Source organism: Perca fluviatilis, chromosome 16, assembly GCF_010015445.1.
Source record: "Perca fluviatilis chromosome 16, GENO_Pfluv_1.0, whole genome shotgun sequence".
NCBI classification, from domain to species: domain Eukaryota; kingdom Metazoa; phylum Chordata; class Actinopteri; order Perciformes; family Percidae; genus Perca; species Perca fluviatilis.
In genome coordinates this window covers 2610077-2629539 of record NC_053127.1, presented here as the reverse complement: position 1 = coordinate 2629539, position 19463 = coordinate 2610077, and the positions used below count along the sequence as shown (strand labels likewise).

General features: G+C 37.6%; 2 protein-coding genes across 2 annotated transcripts in view; one reads left to right on the top strand and one right to left on the bottom strand.

Annotated features, from left to right (window-relative positions):
- Positions 1 to 19463, top strand: part of LOC120543939 — a 309254-nt gene that overhangs the window by 21864 nt on the left and 267927 nt on the right. The window lies entirely within an intron of this gene.
- On the bottom strand, positions 10440 to 13734 carry LOC120544245. Its single transcript, XM_039777879.1, has 9 exons — positions 13612 to 13734; positions 13371 to 13464; positions 12925 to 13269; positions 12708 to 12825; positions 12204 to 12295; positions 11764 to 11878; positions 11035 to 11307; positions 10723 to 10887; positions 10440 to 10630 (listed from the first exon to the last, which is right to left on the bottom strand). Exons 1-9 carry the CDS (start codon positions 13668 to 13670, stop codon positions 10440 to 10442), a joined length of 1452 nt encoding a protein of 483 aa, XP_039633813.1. The 5' UTR covers positions 13671 to 13734.

The following is a 19463-nucleotide window of genomic DNA, read 5'->3' as shown; positions in this document are numbered from 1 at the left end:
ATGCAGCAGCTCAGCAGTGGTCGAGCCCTTCAGCCTCAACTAGAAGAAAATAAAGTAAAACAAAATACTTGTTTTTTCTGTTCATTTTGCTTTGTATTACTTTAACAAATGACCACTATTTGAGGAGCAAATTAGAAAGCATATAATTTCTACATCTGTTTTTATTATAGTAGTGAAATTGTACTTAACGTTACAACTTTCTAAACAGCATGATATGAATTCATCATTTTCAGACTAATTTTATATGAAGGAATGAAGACTAAATTCTGATGAACAACACACAACAGTGATGCAAAAACTTACACCAACAATCTAGTTTATTGTGTTCTTTCAGCCATATTACAGTTTAGGTTTTACTACTGGCTCTAATATGAAATTAGCCAAATCCCCAGGAACATGTGGGGTCATCACATATAGACATACTGTCCGTCATATGTCATTCAATCTAGCTAAACTTTATAAAGAAAATCTAATTGTTTATGGACATCAAGCTAGGCTATATGCTAGCGCCATATGCTACATTCTTAATTTATGTTACTCACCCTCGTAGTTGTGGACGTAACTTGATATGTCCCACTTCAAAGCTTTCTCCCGTTTCCTGTTGGGTGTAGGTGAAAGGGCGTCGACCATTCTGTACACATTGTTGACATACTAATAATAAAGCAGTCGATGGCGGGGGTAAATAAACTGTATTCCCTGCTGTATATCCACTCCTTTCAATAAAGCTTTTTTTTCTGACACTGTTTTGTACGAGGATTACAGAGCAGAAGCTGATGCCTTTTCGTTTGAGTATGACACCTGAGTCTGAGATCTGAGGATGTTCTAAAATGAACACCGCAGCACAGCCTCCAACTGAGCTTGAAGACGTAGATGTGACGTGAGCAACGTGTCTGAAAGTGTGAAGTCTTCTGGTAGCTGTGCCGAGAGAAATCTCAATCATTCCCAATCTTACAGAGACGGAGAGTGTAGGTATATGTAAGGAGATAACATAGGCACAGGCTAATTACTGATCACTAACATGCTAGTTAACATTAGTCATTAAACCTAAACAGATAATGTAAGTCCAAACTGCCTGTGAGCTTCTCCTGTACTATACGGTAATTCCTCTACTGTGTGACAGTAAGTCTCGTGGTTATGACCCAATCGTTAGCCTATTTTTATAAAAGCGTCTGCTACGGAGCCATAACCCCTTTGGTATGAACGGAGCAATCGTTATCTGCCTGGACAGTTCCGCTAAAGTAAGAGAGGTGGTGGGGAGCGATGTAGTGATCCAAAACACTTTCCCCCCTGTTCTCCCGGTGGTTAGCCCGGCCCCAAGGGTAACAATCTCAAATGCTCCTCCGTTCATTAAAAATGAAATGTTGGCGAGAGACAACTCGTCTCTCCGATAAAAATGGTGTCTTTGGGCTGCAAATCTCTGCAGCTGAAGCACGTCATGTGTCACCGGAGACAGGTGTACATGATATTCAAAGACACAATAAGTGATCTCTCTCTCTCTCTCTCTCTCTCTTTCTCTCTCTCTCTCTCTCTCTCTCTCTATATATATATATATATCTCCTTCTACCTCTTCCTCTCTTTCTCTCCCTCTCCCTCCCTCTCTCCCTCTCTTTGTCTCTCTCTCTCTCTCTCTCGCCTCCCTCTCCCTCCCTCCCTTCCCCTCTCTCCCTCCCACTCCCCCTCCCTCTCTCCCCATCCCTCTCTCTCCCTCTCTCTCTCCTTCTCTTTCTGTCCCCTCCATTTCTCTCTCTCCCTCCCTCCCTCTCTCCCTCTCAAATCAAGTTATTAAGCAATATGAAATAAAAAGTATATTCTAATAGAAATGGACAGACTAATGATTTAACATTAGATATATATACACACACACACACACACACACACACACACTGTGAACAAACCCAAATCCATGATTGCACCTGGGTCCATTTTCTTGGATTAGTGTTATGTTTACTATTATCAACAAGATGACTAATGTTGTATTAATACTCACCCTGCCTCAGCGTTCTTCTCCCTCTGCTCTTCTCCGTCCACTCACAATGGAATCTGAACCGTTTTATACAACAGTCTGGGTGAATACTCGATTCTGATTGGCTGCAGGGTGTCCATAAAATAGTGTTGTTTACTGTTCTAAATGAATGTGCTACATTACATTTTGTTTACAATGCTACTAATTTAAGAACCTTGATGTTGTTTTTCAAAACTCTAGACACAAAACTAAAAAATCACTTGTAACACGGGCTGCTCATTGTTCAAAACATGGCATTGTCCATTCATATCTTTAAATAAATCTTGCACTTGCACAATCATTGGTTCAAAACAATTTATTGTGAAATACCATTGAAACGTTACTTTAGATCACCCACACACAAGCTACCCATAGTTTCACTGGGTCATTGTTCGTAGTTATATACTGCGGTAAACATGGCGGACGGAAGTGGGCGTGTCTATGAAACCGGAAGCGGTACAGGAAGTCAGGAAACAGTTATATCCTGAATATGTAAATAGTAAACCGGAAGAGGTGTGTCTATGAAACCGGAAATCAGAATACCGTTATATCCGGAAAATGTAAATATTGACCGGAAGAGTGTGTGTCCATGAAACCGGAAACAGGGGTTTGGGGTTAAAACTAGCTAAACTTGTCACAATCTACTACAGGGGGGGTACTAAACTGCATTGTTTCAAGGGTTCTGCTTTTATTTCTTTTCTTCATTTCTTTTTGATTTAACTTTTTAAAGTACATAAGTATTATATGTACATTGTGTAGCAATGATGTTGAAATGATTATAAAGAATACCAGATATGAAACAACATAAGGATAGAATCAAAATCTTAAGCAGTTCTCAACTAAATGTAATTACAGAAATAGTGACAGACTTTGATTACAAATATTCAAGTTTCCCTGGGAGCCATGCCTGTGTCTTGAGTTGAAGGGTGTAAAAACTATCTAAACTTGTTACAATCTACTACAGGGGGGTACTTTGTGACTGCTTTTGTTTCAAGGGGCCAGCTTTTATTTCTTTTCTTCATTTATTTTTTGATTTAACTTTTTAAAGTACATAAGTATTATATGTACAATGTGTAGCAATGAGGTAGAAATGATTATAAAAGAATACCAAATAAAAAAAACTACAGCTTGTATGCTTTGCTAGTTAGAGGATTGTTTTTCCTGCTATTATGATTTTTCAACTATTTTTCATCACTAAAAGAGCAACGTCAGAACCAAAGAACCTTTTTACTTAAATCTTTGTTGGAGCAGAGATTTACTTGAACAACTCTCGGCCGCACCAAGTAATTGTGGTTGTAGTATAATTAATTAATGTGATAAAGCAGAAGTTGGAAACATCAGTGCAAAGTTTTTGGGAGTCCTAGCATTAGTTTTCAACCATCTGCATTATTATAGCTGGTAACACTTTAGAATAACTACACATAATTCATCATTTATTAAGCATTAGTTAACGATTAGTTAATGGTTTGTTCATGATTACTTATTAATTGTTCATACATAGTTCATCATTAGTAGCATTTCTCCTATGTTAATTCTCATGAATGAAGCATTTGTGTACACACTCAGAAATGGTTTGTTCATAGTAAATAAGGCTCTTGTAAGTTATGTTCATAAATAGAAGTTTGACACTTTCTAAGTATTGCAAAAACCATTAGTGAATTAAATAATTTTCCCTTTATAAACTCTACAAACTAGTAGTAATTTATTTGTTTATCATTTGTAAAGCATAGTTCCTACATTCATTCTAATCAGTAAAGCATTAGTAAATGCAGTTAGTAAATGGTTGGTCCATAGTAAGTAAGCCCATGTAAAAGGTTTATCAGTATATTTTTTAATAATTCCTACATGATGCATTAACCATTTGTAAATTAAGTAATTTTACCATTAAACGTAAACGGTTGTTTATAACTAGGAAGTTAATGATTAACAGACTATCTAGACTTACATTTGTTCATGTCTTAAATAAAATGTTATGATTTAGAAAAGGCCTAAACTAATAGCTTGGGTGTTAACACATCTGTTACAAATACTTACCAATAATGTAATCCGTGATTAACTCATGAGTTACTACTGGTTAGTTAAGTATACTGTGTGAGCCCATCTAAAGTGAGGACTTTCTATGCTTTACAAACCATTTATAAATGAGTTCCAAAGGCTAACAGAACCTGGACACACACATGTATTGCTCTATTTGGACATGCCTTCAGTAATATTTATTAGTTAGTGTTAATACATCTTTAACAAGCACTTACCAACACATCAATCGATAATCTATTTAAGTGTTTTAAAAGACACATGTATTGCTTATCTGGACATGCCTTCAGAAATATAGTTAGTGTTAATACATCTTTAACAAGCACTTACCAACACATCAATTCATGATTAACTCATGAGTTACTAGTGATTAGATGACTACATGGTGTGAGCCCATCTAAAGTGAGGACTTTCTATGCTTTACAGAGCATTTATAAATGAGTTGCAAAGGCTAGCAGATACAACAGAAACACAAGTAAAACAAAAGTATTTGTAACCGTTATTACGATGTAGTAAGAATGTACATTTATGAAATAGCTCGTTGATATCAGGGTGAATTTGGACCAGAACCAGAAGAAAACTAGATTGTTAAGACCCAGAGAATTGAACATCAATAAAGAGACTAGGAAACCAGGATAAAGTTTGAGAAGTGTATTAATATACACAGAAACATGGCATACACATATACAGATAAAACACAGGAATGAAAAATAACAACTAAAATAAAGTGCGCTCATAAAAGAAACCCTTTTCAGTTCTATGAGCTCAATTGTTCTTTGATGACAAGAGTTCAGAGATGTTCAACGTTGGGGCCCATATGAGTTTGGTTTCTGTTTGTCCTACCACCATAAAGAAGGAATCCAGGGCAACCCGTATAAGTTCTGAGTCTTGATCCTGAGTCTTGATCCTGTAGCTGCCACCCAGCCCACTGAACTGGGAATCTGTAACCCCTGGAAGACTCTGGGATCTGAAGAATCAATGTGATCCAATATCTGTCTCTGGACTGGACCTCCCGTGCGTAGCGCTTCTCAAATCTCCACCTCCTCCATCTGTAGATGAGGTAAAATCAGTTCTCTCTATTACTATTCAGAAATAAAATCAATTGCTTAGGCTACAATGAAAATAATTTTTCAGTTAACCCATATTGAAATATCTAAATCTCTATTCAGTTGTACAACCGTTCTAAAATGTCTTCTCTTAAGTATCAAAAGTATACAAATCCCTTTCAGGTATCAAAAGTACATTTATATTAATAGGTAACCTTTATACAAAAACTACATTTCTAATTCAAGTTTTAAGGAACCTACCTTAGTTACATTAACACTATTCTTAATAAAATTGCATAAATTGCATGTAAACATCTCTCAAATTGTATTATTTTCCCATAACTTAAGCTACAGTGTTGTAATTTAGAGAAATTAAGACATGCGTGCTTATTTATCCCTCCCTGCACAGGTAACAGTAAAAAGAATGCACTAAAAATTAGCCTCTTTAAGTTACTTCACCATAAACTCCAGTTAAACAATTAAACACACAACTTGTACTAAAATTCATTCAACAAATACACACAGCTAGCAATAGTGTTAAAAGCAACATTACTTTCCATAACCAATAGATAGAATCATTTGCCTTTTCACAGGCAATACGCAGTACTCTGCTAGCCTTTTGTGGCTAATTACCCTATTAGCATATGAATACAGCATCTTAGCTAACCCGTTAGCTTTGTACTATTAGCACCGTTCTCTTAGCTAATACATCCATGATTAGCACCGATTAGCATGGATGCTAGCGAACCTATTGTTAAGGAATTACTCACCATTTTAATGGAATTCACTGCCTTTAACTCCGTGACGACAGTGGATTCAGACACAGATCTCTTTCGTTCTATTCACAACAAAGCATAGCCAGTATTAGATCGGATTTAATTCACTAAATGTCGTTCTTTTTCTCTTACCGAGTGAATAACGGCTGCCTACGTTCCGGGTTCCGATGTAGCGCCAAAAGGGACGTGAGGAGACGTAAATCTAGAGATCTGACGTAGCCTAGTTGATAGCTGATTGGTCAGCTCACAGACCCGAGTTCACCCATTGGCTTATTTACAAGCCCATCAAAGCTAAGCGTTTTCCACTATTTTCTCCCATATCTCTTACAACTACTTTTGACCATATTTTAATAACTTGGAAAACAAAATGAATGTCTCAAAATAAAATAAAATAATATAGGGGTGTCATTATTGTTAACTTTGATGGGCTTGTAAATAAGCCAATGGGTGAACTTGGGTCTGTGAGTTTACCAATCAGCTATCAACTAGGCTTGTTTGTTGAGCTCTATATTCACGTCCCCTCACGTCCCTTTAGGCGCTGCATCGGAACGTCATATAAGCCTGTTGTCATTCACTCGGTAAGAGAAAAAGAACGACATTTAGTGAATTAAATCCGATCTAATACTGGCTATGCTTTGTTGTGAATAGAACGAAAGAGAGCTGTGCCTGAATCCACTGTCGTCATGGAGTTAAAGGCAGTGAATTCCATTAAAATGGTGAGTAATTCCTTAACAATAGGTTCGCTAGCATCCATGCTAATCGGTGCTAATCATGGATGTATTAGCTAAGAGAACGGTGCTAATAGTGCAAAGCTAACGGGTTAGCTAAGATGCTGTATTCATATGCTAATAGGGTAATTAGCCACAAAAGGCTAGCGGAGTATATATTTCCTGTAAACGGCTAGCAATGATTCTATCTATTGGTTATGGAAAGTAATGTTGCTTTTCAACACTACTGCTAGCTGTGGGTATTTGTTGAATGAATGTTAGTACAAGTTGTGTGTTTAATTGTTTAACTGGAGTTTATGGAGAAGTAACTCAAAGAGGCTAATTTTTAGTGCATTCTTTCTACTGTTAGCTGGGCAGGGAGGGATAAATAAGCACGCATGTCTTAATTTCTCTAAATTACAACACTGTAGCTTAAGTTATGGGAAAAAAATACAATTTGAGAGATGTTTACATGCAATTTATGCAATTATATTAAGAATAGTGTTAATGCTACTAATGTAGGTTCCTTAAAACTTGAATTAGAAATGTAGTTTTTGTATAAAGGTTACCTATTAATATAAATGTACTTTTGATACCTGAAAGGGATTTGTATACTTTTGATACTTAAGAGAAGACATTTTAGAACGGTTGTACAACTGAATAGAGATTTAGATATTTCAATATGGGTTAACTGAAAAATTATTTTCATTGTAGCCTAAGCAATTGATTTTATTTCTGAATAGTAATTGAGAGAACTGATTTTACCTCATCTACAGATGGAGGAGGTGGAGATTTGAGAAGCGCTACGCACGGGAGGTCCGGTCCAGAGACAGATATTGGATCACATTGATTCTTCAGATCCCAGAGTCTTCCAGGGGTTAGAGATTCCCAGTTCAGTGGGCTGGGTGGCAGCTACAGGATCAAGACTCAGGATCAAGACTCAGAACTTATACGGATTGCCCTGGATTCCATCTTTATGGTGGTAGGACAAACAGAAACCAAACTCATATGGGCCCCAACGTTGAACATCTCTGAACTCTTGTCATCAAAGAACAATTGAGCTCATAGAACTGAAAAGGGTTTCTTTTATGAGCGCACTTTATTATTTTAGTTGTTATTTTTCATTCCTGTGTTTTATCTGTATATGTGTATGCCATGTTTCTGTGTATATTAATACACTTCTCAAACTTTATCCTGGTTTCCTAGTCTCTTTATTGATGTTCAATTCTCTGGGTCTTAACAATCTAGTTTTCTTCTGGTTCTGGTCCAAATTCACCCTGATATCAACGAGCTATTTCATAAATGTACATTCTTACTACATCGTAATAACGGTTACAAATACTTTTTTTTACTTGTGTTTCTGTTGTATCTGCTAGCCTTTGCAACTCATTTATAAATGCTCTGTAAAGCATAGAAAGTCCTCACTTTAGATGGGCTCACACCATGTAGTCATCTAATCACTAGTAACTCATGAGTTAATCATGAATTGATGTGTTGGTAAGTGCTTGTTAAAGATGTATTAACACTAACTATATTTCTGAAGGCATGTCCAGATAGAGCAATACATGTGTGTGTCCAGGTTCTGTTAGCCTTTGGAACTCATTTATAAATGGTTTGTAAAGCATAGAAAGTCCTCACTTTAGATGGGCTCACACAGTATACTTAACTAACCAGTAGTAACTCATGAGTTAATCACGGATTACATTATTGGTAAGTATTTGTAACAGATGTGTTAACACCCAAGCTATTAGTTTAGGCCTTTTTCTAAATCATAACATTTTATTTAAGACATGAACAAATGTAAGTCTAGATAGTCTGTTAATCATTAACTTCCTAGTTATAAACAACCGTTTACGTTTAATGGTAAAATTACTTAATTTACAAATGGTTAATGCATCATGTAGGAATTATTAAAAAATATACTGATAAACCTTTTACATGGGCTTACTTACTATGGACCAACCATTTACTAACTGCATTTACAAATGCTTTACTGATTAGAATGAATGTAGGAACTATGCTTTACAAATGATAAACAAATAAATTACTACTAGTTTGTAGAGTTTATAAAGGGAAAATTATTTAATTCACTAATGGTTTTTGCAATACTTAGAAAGTGTCAAACTTCTATTTATGAACATAACTTACAAGAGCCTTATTTACTATGAACAAACCATTTCTGAGTGTGTACACAAATGCTTCATTCATGAGAATTAACATAGGAGCAATGCTTTACAAATGATGAACAAAGCATTTAGCAATAGTTAGTAACTGGTTTATGATGGGAAAATTATTTCATTTCCAAATGGTTGTTTCATTATTTGTTAAGTATAAATCATGTACTTACAAACATATTTTTCAAGATAGGCTTATTTACTATGACCAAACCATTTATAACTATGTGAATAAATGCTTTACTGATGATGAATTCTGTAAGAACAATTAATTAATAATGATGAAAAAAACCATTACCTAATAGGCTTATTTACTATGAACAAACCATTTATAATTGTGTGAACAAATACTTTACTAATGATGAACTATGTATGAACAATTAATAAGTAATCATGAACAAACCATTAACTAATCGTTAACTAATGCTTAATAAATGATGAATTATGTGTAGTTATTCTAAAGTGTTACCTAAATGTTTGATAGATGTAGCGTTATAGTTTTAGAAAAGATCAATAAAAAAAACAAAGCAATCCAGCTTGTGGCAAAAAGACCGTTATAACATTAATTAATTAATTAACATAAAAAAGAAATACATATAAATCATATGATCTCGTGAATACATTTTATGACCCATACAGTGTTTCTACAACCCCAATTCTGAAGAAGTTGGGACAATGTCGCCATAACAGTCTGATCTGAATCTGATAACAGTGCAAAGGCAAGAAATCGATTGTTGAAACAGGAATTTTTATTGCTGCTGAAATACATTTATAATCTCCGGTCACCAACTTCTGATTTGGACAATAAAAGGCGTTCGTACATACATGAGTAATGAAAAATCAACACAAAAAACATTAAAAAGCTAAGAAGAGAAAATTGTAGCATACTGAATGCTGTTTTCATAGTATTTAAGCACTTTCAATTACCTACATTTATGGTCATTTAAAAAAAAAGTCAAAGTCAAAAACTTTAAAAGATTTCAAGGACCCATGGGACCCTGCATTACCAAACTGGCAAGATCTTCAGGGCATAGCATTAAAATAAGGCCTACTTATATTCTGAAAGTCACTGCATGGGCTCAGGATACAAAATAAGCCTTATCTATAAACAGTCTGACATACCGACCACAGGTGTAGGCTAGGAGTACTGTGCTAAGAAATACATTTAGAAGACGCAGCCATATCTGTGTATCCATGTAAGATGGATCTAGGAGATGGAGGAAACTGTTATGATGAATTTTCTTCTTCCCCCTGGAAATCGTTAACACTGTACTTAGGACGACACACCACATTTTATGCATTAGCTTATACAGCCGCAAAAACAACAAACATACTGTAGCTCTGATGATTAACACTTCACAAAAAGTGAAGAGCATATCAAGTGATTACAAAGTCCTGGTAGGGACTCACCCTATGATACATGATGGACAGCTATGGAGTGTTTTGCAGTTGTGGTAGTGCAAAAGTAAACAGTACAGTGATTTAATCAGTGCAAAGCTGTACATTTGCATCAGCAGCGGTCATTGTCAAGATTGCCAACATCCTGTTCAGTGTCCTTTCCTCTGCAGTTGATGTGATGCACTCCGGCTCTGTGCCAAACACAGCTTTTCTTACCAGCCTGTCCCAGTGGCCCTCTTCTTAATGCTGCTGTCCCAGCACACAACAGCATAAAAAAAGGACTCTAGCCATGACAATACAGTTTAATCTTGCTCAGAGTCACTACTGGTATGGTATTCCTCAGAATCATTATCAAAGTAAATTTCTGTTTCAGTCAGAACTTGAACATAACAGTTCTTTGCATGCTTTGCCATGCTGTTGTTTGCTTGCTTGTTCTTCATCGTCAAGCTCTGTAGACCTTGGATCCCATCTTGAAGCAGGCCCCACGTCTCACCTTACACGTTAAAACACATTGAGCATTTATTAATTAGAAACTTTCAGAAATATTGTAATGTATGCCAAGTATAACACAAATAGATACTGTACCTGATGTCACATTAGAAAGCTGGGATGACATCTGCTTCAGTGTGTCTACACGGGTGCAAAGAGACTTCCAATGCTTGTTCATCTCTGCAATAAGAATCCTCTTCTCCTCCTCAAGTCTCCTTACTGCCATCACTGTGTCAAACGCCTTCCTTTTCGTCCTTAGATCTACAGAGTCAGGAATACATAGATGAAACATAAGTCAGTTGTATTTAAGATTAGCATTTAAAGATTTTCTGGGGCTACAATTGAAGCATGACAGATTTTGTGCCATTATGCAACTATTTCACATAGTCAACAGAATTGTGTACATACCACCGTGTGTAAGCTGCCATGGCCAAACAATCTCATCAGATAGAATGGTGTCCAAGGTCAGTTTTTCTGCATTAGGTACCAAGGTGTTATACTTGTCCACTACAGAATTTAAATTTTGTTTTTCCTCCCTGATCTTTCGGCGGATCCGGGCACGTCCTTTGCATCCGTCATGATCTTTATAAAGACGCTGGGACCTTCTCTTAACACTTGCCACCAGCTCCTCAATTCGGCTGGCTACAGCAGCAACGTCAGCATCATTTGGGGATGTTGTTGCTGAGAGGAAGAAATCAAGAGATAAGAAATATTCTTCTTGATTCCATGAAAAAATATTATTTCTGGTGTATGGGCAAGTGAGCCTCAACAATATTTTCATATTTCTCTGTAACTGAGAGGCTACACTTGTAGCTAAGGTTGAGTATAGTTAGGTTAGTTAGGTTATGTATTGTCCCCATGGGGATAATCTTTTCCATGCGTCATGAGAAATCAGAGTATGTGCTCTTTGACTATGATTACAATGAGCCTCTTTGGAAATGCAGCCAAGCTTAGTCAGTTTAGTACAACTGAAATACAGGTTCAATGCTACATGCAATTGCTACAAGCTAAATTCAAAGCATGACAAGACATTCAAAGTGATAGAGATTCTAAAATAAAAAAAATATATCATTACTTTCATAATTCTACAACCACAGAAGTGATACATCAAGCAGCATATCAAACAGTATATTATACCTTCTGCCCACTCATTGATATCAATGATCCAGCTTTCCAGTTGATTGTCTGTGATGTCCATTTCCGTTTTCATGGCCTCCAGGTTATGCAACTGGCATTGCAGGGCTACTGTGGCCTTCAAACACAAATGACAATGAAGGAAATTGCTACAAATTTGACTATTGTTGATAAGGATTGTAAAGTACCTTCACTATTAGAAAACCACATAAAACACTGATTAAATATACAGTATACTTGTATATACGTGGACTATCACGTAGGTAGTATGAACATTTAATATTTTATATCAAGAAAATGAAAAATACACACATGCAACCATCCATTTATTTAATTGTATTGAATAATATCTGTGTAAGTCTTCCCTATATTTTTGTGATATATGACACTTTATTTTACAATATCGCTATGCATGTTGCATAAGGGAAAACTGGTGGCTTTACCTTCCGATATCGGCGGGCAAGGGTGGAAGCCAAGTTGTCAAACTTTTGTTTGTTCCAGCGCATGGCCATGACCGTCAGCATGTCTATGCGTCCTGCAAAAATCAAAAATATGAGATTATCACCCTTCTTTCCAGTAACAATAGGAGAAGAAACTGTGCAGACTTGTTGGGTACAACAAACTTTTCCAAGATAATAACTTACAGAATAGAACTATGTTACTAAACTGCTGTCTTGTGCCTTCAATTAAAGGGTTAGGTAAATAGCACAGGATAGTGAAGAAGTAGCATGAAACAGTGGCAAAGGACAGTAGGCAAATGGTACTCTGATCACACTCCCCCTCCTCTTATTATCCTCACTACAAATAAAATAGGATGATGGTATTTTAATCGATCCATCCATCTGTGTTAAATATTCTGAGCTTTATATTTTCAGAGTCAGCATATATGCATTAGCTCAAAGTGGCTCACCATTGTCAAAAGGATCAAAATTTACTGGCTACCTTACCTGCTTTTGACATGTGCTTTGTGGTAACAGCAATCCTCGAGAGGAAGGCATTGCACTGCTCCACCTCTTCCCCAAGAGTCGAACCAGCCCCTTCCTGATACGCTCCACTCCATTTTACCTTTAAAATAGAAAACAAAAAACAAAACCTAAGTGGCAACAATCCTATGCAGGTTTTTAGGGAAAGAAAATGTCATGGACAATCTTTTTTTTTTCTTACCTCACATTTGAAATCGTGAGCTTTGGCATGAAAAACAGAAAGAAATGGCCTCATGGTGAGGAGCTGCTGAAGCTCAGGGCATTTCTCTGTCACTCTCCGGAGGTAAGGCCAGTACTTGCATGCCACATCCATAGCAAAAAATGTCACTGGCTTACAGGCCATTTGCTTTTGGAGGTACAGGGGGTAGGCAAAAATCTCCCCCCTGAACATATTGAGGGCACGAAGGAGAACCCCATGACGGCACACAGCAAGTTCCAGGCCCTCCTCATCGGTTTTTCCTGACGACTTCTGAGATGTTTCACGCGCAGCTGACCACTGCCCTCCACAGACACCTCTTCCAGAGACCTAAACATGGAAGATGGTTAACAGTCCAAAGTTTTTCAAACAAAGTCCTCTGTAGGACGAGATGTTTTATAGGTAAATATAATGAAGTTGTGCAAGTTTACATGACTGGTTGAGGTATGGACGTAGTCAACAAATCTTCCAACGTCGTCATCATTCGCGATGAACACGCCATCAAAGATGGCTTGTTCCTCCGATCTAAATAAAATAGATACATATTAACTTTAAATATTCACATAATAATAATAATAATAATACTAATAATAATAATAATATATTCCCAATTCACAGCAGATACTTTCAAAGTAATGAACCGTCAATGCACACACAGGATTTTGTAAGTACCTTGCTGCACTCTTGAATCTGTAGTGCTTGCGGTTTCCATCAACAGATACTGCAAGCATGTCTGGGCTGCATGCTGGGCAGTCAAAGTGGTCCACCAGGCATAATTTGTCCACTTCAAATCGGACAGCCCTCCCCTTCGAAGAAGCTTTTCGCGGTAGGGTTGTTTGCGTTGTGCATTTTCCGCTCTCGACAAAAGAGTTCAGTAAAAGAGAACACAAAGAGAACAGTAAAACGGATCAAATTAAAGAATATACTACACTGAATTAAAATGCTCTAAGTGGATACATTTCTGGATGTTTGAACTATTTTCGTAACCACTCCTTAGAATACATATCAAAGGAAATAATGCGAAAACTTCACTCCACCACACTGGTGTATTTTGGGGGATCTGGCCATTAAACATACAGGATATTGTGTGACATTCAGTCCAAATCTATACTCTGAGGGCTACAACAACTTCCATATTGTTTAGAAGTAGGCCTGTGCTATGTTTGGCACATTAATCTAAGGGAACACTTCTGGGATCAGGAAATGATACTGGGGAGAATATGTCAAAGTCTGTAGCCAATGGAGTTGAAGTTGAGATCTTCAGAATGACCTGTTTTTTCAGAAATGTCGCTGTGCAAACTGCATGACTGATGAGAGTCTACATTTTTTTTCCCCGCCAAATGAGGAAAACAGTGCAAATGTTCATGTGTACTTTCTATCATCATCATCATCATCATGCCCTCATAGTATTATTCCTTGAGTTACGCAATTATTACCACAAATACTTACACGGCCAAAGTGTACGTACGTTGATCCAGCATTCTAAGAAATGCTTGGCTAGACAGCCCTGGTGCTGCCATCTTCAGCTCTTCAAAAGAAAAAGGACATCTGTTGCGTACACTGTTGAATGGTGAGAAGTGGCAGGCCAGTAGTCATGCGGATCAGGTCATCCACTCCAGGACTCCAAGTGGCTTAATGCCTTGCTCTGGTCTGGGCTGAGCAATCTGAGATCATATTCGCCCCGGAAAAAGAAGGAAATATATACTGACAGTTAATTCTGACAGACGCAAACTGTGTCAATTCTGACAACTGATATTCGGAATCTTTTACTAAGGATGAACAGGGGACACTTCTACAAACATTTTGTAAGGCACTCTATTGGAAGTCACACTTTCCTCAGGCAAATTAACTATCCCCATTCAAACAAATGTTCATTGTTTTCCTCCACATAGGTGGGCCCATCCAATCTAATCAACACAGAACCAACTGACACCTCTGGATTTCCAGCCATGATAAAGAAAAGTTCTGGATGTGTTCCACAATGTAACATGTATGAATGTAACATAATCATGATTCAAATATTCATATAGTTGTGACAGAAAGTGAGAGGGAGTAGATATGGGGTGTGATCAGCAAATAGCTGTGGGTGAAATTCTCCAGCCACTTCTACAGAATTGACCTCCAACCCACCCATAAAGTTCTTCTTACCATTCATTGTAACCACAACTATGGACTGTCCTGCGTTGACAGTGGACGATCCTCGTAGACAACCACATATTGTCTCTGGCATCTCCAAAGGTACAAGACGCTCTTGAAAGAAAAAAAAAAAAAAAAGATTAACATAGTTATTTACTGGCAAAAAATTTATTTATTTTTTTAAGATTACTTTTTGGGCATTTTAAGCCTTTATTTTGATAAGACAGGTGAAGTCATGAAAGGGGAGAGAGAGGGGGAATGACATGGAGCAAAGGGCTGCAGGTTGGGGTCAAACCCAGGCCCGCTGCGTCGAGGAGTAAACCTCTATATATGGGTGCCTGCTCTACCAACTGAGCTATCTGGGCGCCCTACTGGCAACTATTTTTAAACCAGATGTACTTGACGGCTTCATCGACCTATCAGAAAACAGCATTCAACGTAATTTCCCTTGTGAGATTAATAAAGAATTATTATTAGTTTTTCTGGTGATAACTGAATCAACAAGTCTGAGAATGTGACTTTCAAATACTACAACTTACCACACTGGGTTAAAACCCTCTCCACAACACAAGTTGTGGGAGGCAATGGATGAAAAAATCCATGTGTCATTGAATCCCTGTTGTGGAACACTTGACCTCGGTGGACCCTGACATCACACTGGCCACAGAGGAATGGGTGTGGTCGGCAGTCACAACAACGGATAATGGCTGGACCGTTTCCACAGTGTTGGCAGATCCGAGTTGCCGCATGTTGTCCAGCCACCATGGTGTTGACCAGACGGGGTCTCTCTTTCTCCCACCACCCTGATATGAGGCTCTTTCGGGTCGACCAGTCTGTTGAGGCTTGAGGTGGCGTTTCATCCTCATGTATGTCCTCACCCAGTGAGCGTTTAAGCTCTTGAAGGAAGGACTCTGTTAAAACAATGAACAATATTGAACAAAAGACAATGGCATTTGAGCAATGGCCATTTTATAATAAATTAATATACTGTTTGGAACCAGTGCAGTCAAAATAAAGAACACACCCGCAGTAACAGAAGGAAAGTCACTGGTCACTTCCCCACTGGTGTCCGGAGCCCTGACATTAGAGACACCAGTCTTCCGACTCTGGCTGTGACTGGGACCTGCTATAAGAAAAAGGCTGTTGCTTTTTACAGGCAATGACACACTGATGCTATAGGCACAGGTATATAATAGTATGTTCTAATTCAAACCCATGACTTGTGATCATGTTGTATACCATTCCAAGATGTAAAACTAGATATGGAGATAAAGTACACATTTAAATTAACATGAATGTAAAAAAAATCTGACCTGCTTGTTTGCGGGATGATCTGGGCCTGCCGTAAATAATGTTTCCATCACTGTCCCTCTTATTCCACCTAACGTCTTGCTTGCTGTTTGATGGATGACTGGTGGAAGGCTGACTGGTGGATGGTTCTGCTGACTGGCTAATGAGCTGTTGGAGGTTTTGGAGGTGAGCCTGATGTTCAGCCTCATCGACAACGTCACTCATCTCCTTCAGGAGACAGTCCAACTCAGGATCAGACATGATACACAATATAAAACACAAACAGGGACAAACAAAAGACAAGACAGACAAACAAAAAACTCCACTCAAAGAGGAGGGGCGGGAAGGGGGGGGGGGGCAGAGAGAGGGAGAGACAGTAAGACAGCAGGAGAGAGAGAACACAATACAACAGTAGAGAGAGTAACAAGATACATGACAAACGTGGCTCTGAAAAGTGCCTTTTTTTTGTTATAAGATGCTAATATTAAGTATTTGTAAAGGACAGGGATTAAGGAACCTGCAGAGAAAGAGAAGAAACAAATCAAAATAGAATAGATCACCAAACTACATATTACAATATGAATAACCACTAGGCTAAGAAGTTAAGTAAATGCTGCTCTTGTTCATTCACAATATAAAGATTGATACATTAAATATATCAATAAAAATAAGTATAATATCAATAAAAATAAGTAAGTGTGTGAGCAAGGGTTCTATCATATTTTGATTATATATAGCTATAGCTATATACAGGATACATAGGATGGCATCCATTTAGCCTAGCTGCTAATGTGGCAACCAAAGCCACATGCCTGGTTGCCTAGTTGACAACCACTTCAATAAGTTAATGTTGAGCCCTGAATACAGCGGGCGCTGAAATTATTAGGTCCAAACGTGTTATACATATATGTAACTTGTCACAAATATCTGCCAATGCCAAAAGTAGCTACATGTCCAAATCAATATCAATAAACAAGCACCAAGAGCGCCCCGAAGTTAGCTAATCTAGCTAGCTAGCAGAGGCTCCGGCTAGCTACTTTGCATTTCATTTTGATTCAACAAACAGTTGTATTATGTCATTGTCTTTCTAATACAGCTCTCACAGTGTGGTTATCAACAAATACGACAACATGTTTTTGGCCATAACTTCATCATTTAGGACATGTAAATGTTTATTAATTTCTCTTGCTTATTTGATAGTTGTACTTACCATGGAATCGGCACTGGGCAATGGTTTTCCAGGATCGTCGGACACAGTGACCCGCGATGCATAAAATTGCGCTAAAATATCATTCATAATGAAAAATTACAGTCTTAATATTTTTTTTATCCTTGCTCTAACCCTAACCTAACTACCCCAAAAATATAAGATAAGTAAGCAAATTGGACCAGACAGAATACAGAATTATAGGACAGAGTGTTGTTTACCCATAGCAACAGTTGCTATGTGGCGCGGTTGGTTGAAATGAATGAGAACGTAAAAAAAAGTAAAAAAAGAAAAACAGTAGGCTCACTATTAGCCTTTGTAAATTGAAATACCATCAACAATTATAAAATATCCCACCTACATTAAGGCATGTTTTAAGCCTACAGCAAAATATGCAACTCCTGTAATTATGTCATTTTAATGCAGCCCAAAATTATATATTAAAAAGAATTCGTGGCGATTCAGAGAATGGTTTCTGCCCCACGAAAATGTATGTAGGCTATGTAAAATCTGCCACCGCACCAATCATTAACAGTCTATGCACCGTACGCTACTGCAAAATACATATTTGTAGCACAAAATTCAATCCCTGAAATCATACTTTCCAGCGCCAGGCAAACCGCTGGATGGCTAACCCCATTCCGTAAAAATCCAAAGATGAGGGATTTGCATTCAAATCTATGGGATGACCTCTACGGTCAAGCGTAAGGTAAGAGGGAGTACGTTCACAAATCTATGGGTGACCCTCTCGGTGTCAGGCGACGAATAGGGGGTACCCTCAAACGTCGGCTTATGGACGTCTGGGGAACTGACCAAACGGCAATATGTGACGAATAGGGATGAGACTGTGTTGCTGTGGATGAAAGCATGATACGATATTATGGCCGCCATGGATGCAGGCAGTTTATCAAAGGCAAACCAATCCGTTTTGGTTATAAAATCTGGAGCCTTGCCTCATCTCAGAAAGTAGAAAAGAAGATAAAAGTGAATATAAAGGGCTGAAAGGGCCAACAAATAAAGAATATAGGAGTACAAGAGACAAAATGTTTTTTTGAGAAAGATCAGTTGAGTTAAGAGATGCTGTATGACAGTGGGACCTCAGGCCTCTATCCTAAATGTTAACTTTATGTTCTATGTTACTGTAATAATATGTCTGACTGATTGTGGTTCAAAATAGTTATACAGAAACAGGATCAAGCACTTTGTTCTGGCGCCTACCTCTTTACCTTTACCTTTACTCTTTATTTACTTTAAATGATGCCTCTTCTTGATGGTATACTCGAAGTTTTTATGTTCAATGTGAATGAAGTACATGACTGTAATGTACATTTTCTAGTGAATGTTGCACTAAAATGTTATGCCAACATTACAATATTGCACAAGTACAATTTAAAATGTTTTATTTTAGTTACAAATACATGTTTCAATACATGTTATGCTAAAGTAATGCTGTTGCAAGTTGTATTCAAATAAATACAAAATGTCATACTGTATCAGTGTGGAAAATCCCAAGTTCTTGATGTAGTAAGTATTCTGTATTCTGTTTCAGTGATTGCTGTTGGAATACCCTTATTTTAACAAAAATGCTATTTGAGCAACCTTTAATTGAGAATACACAATTCACACTTTGCACGTGACGTCACAACTACTGACTGGCGGGCAAGAGCATCATTCTATAACTCTATATTTAACACAGGTGAGCAAATGACCGGTTAAAAGGAGAAAGATAAGAAGAGGCGTTGCAACAATGCTTACAAATATACATCATAACGCTGGCGGCACAGATTATGCAGACCGCTACGATTGACTGACACACACACACACGACACACACACATTGTTAAAATCATACGCTGGACGCTTTATTAGTCTTTCTACATGGGTTTAGTTAA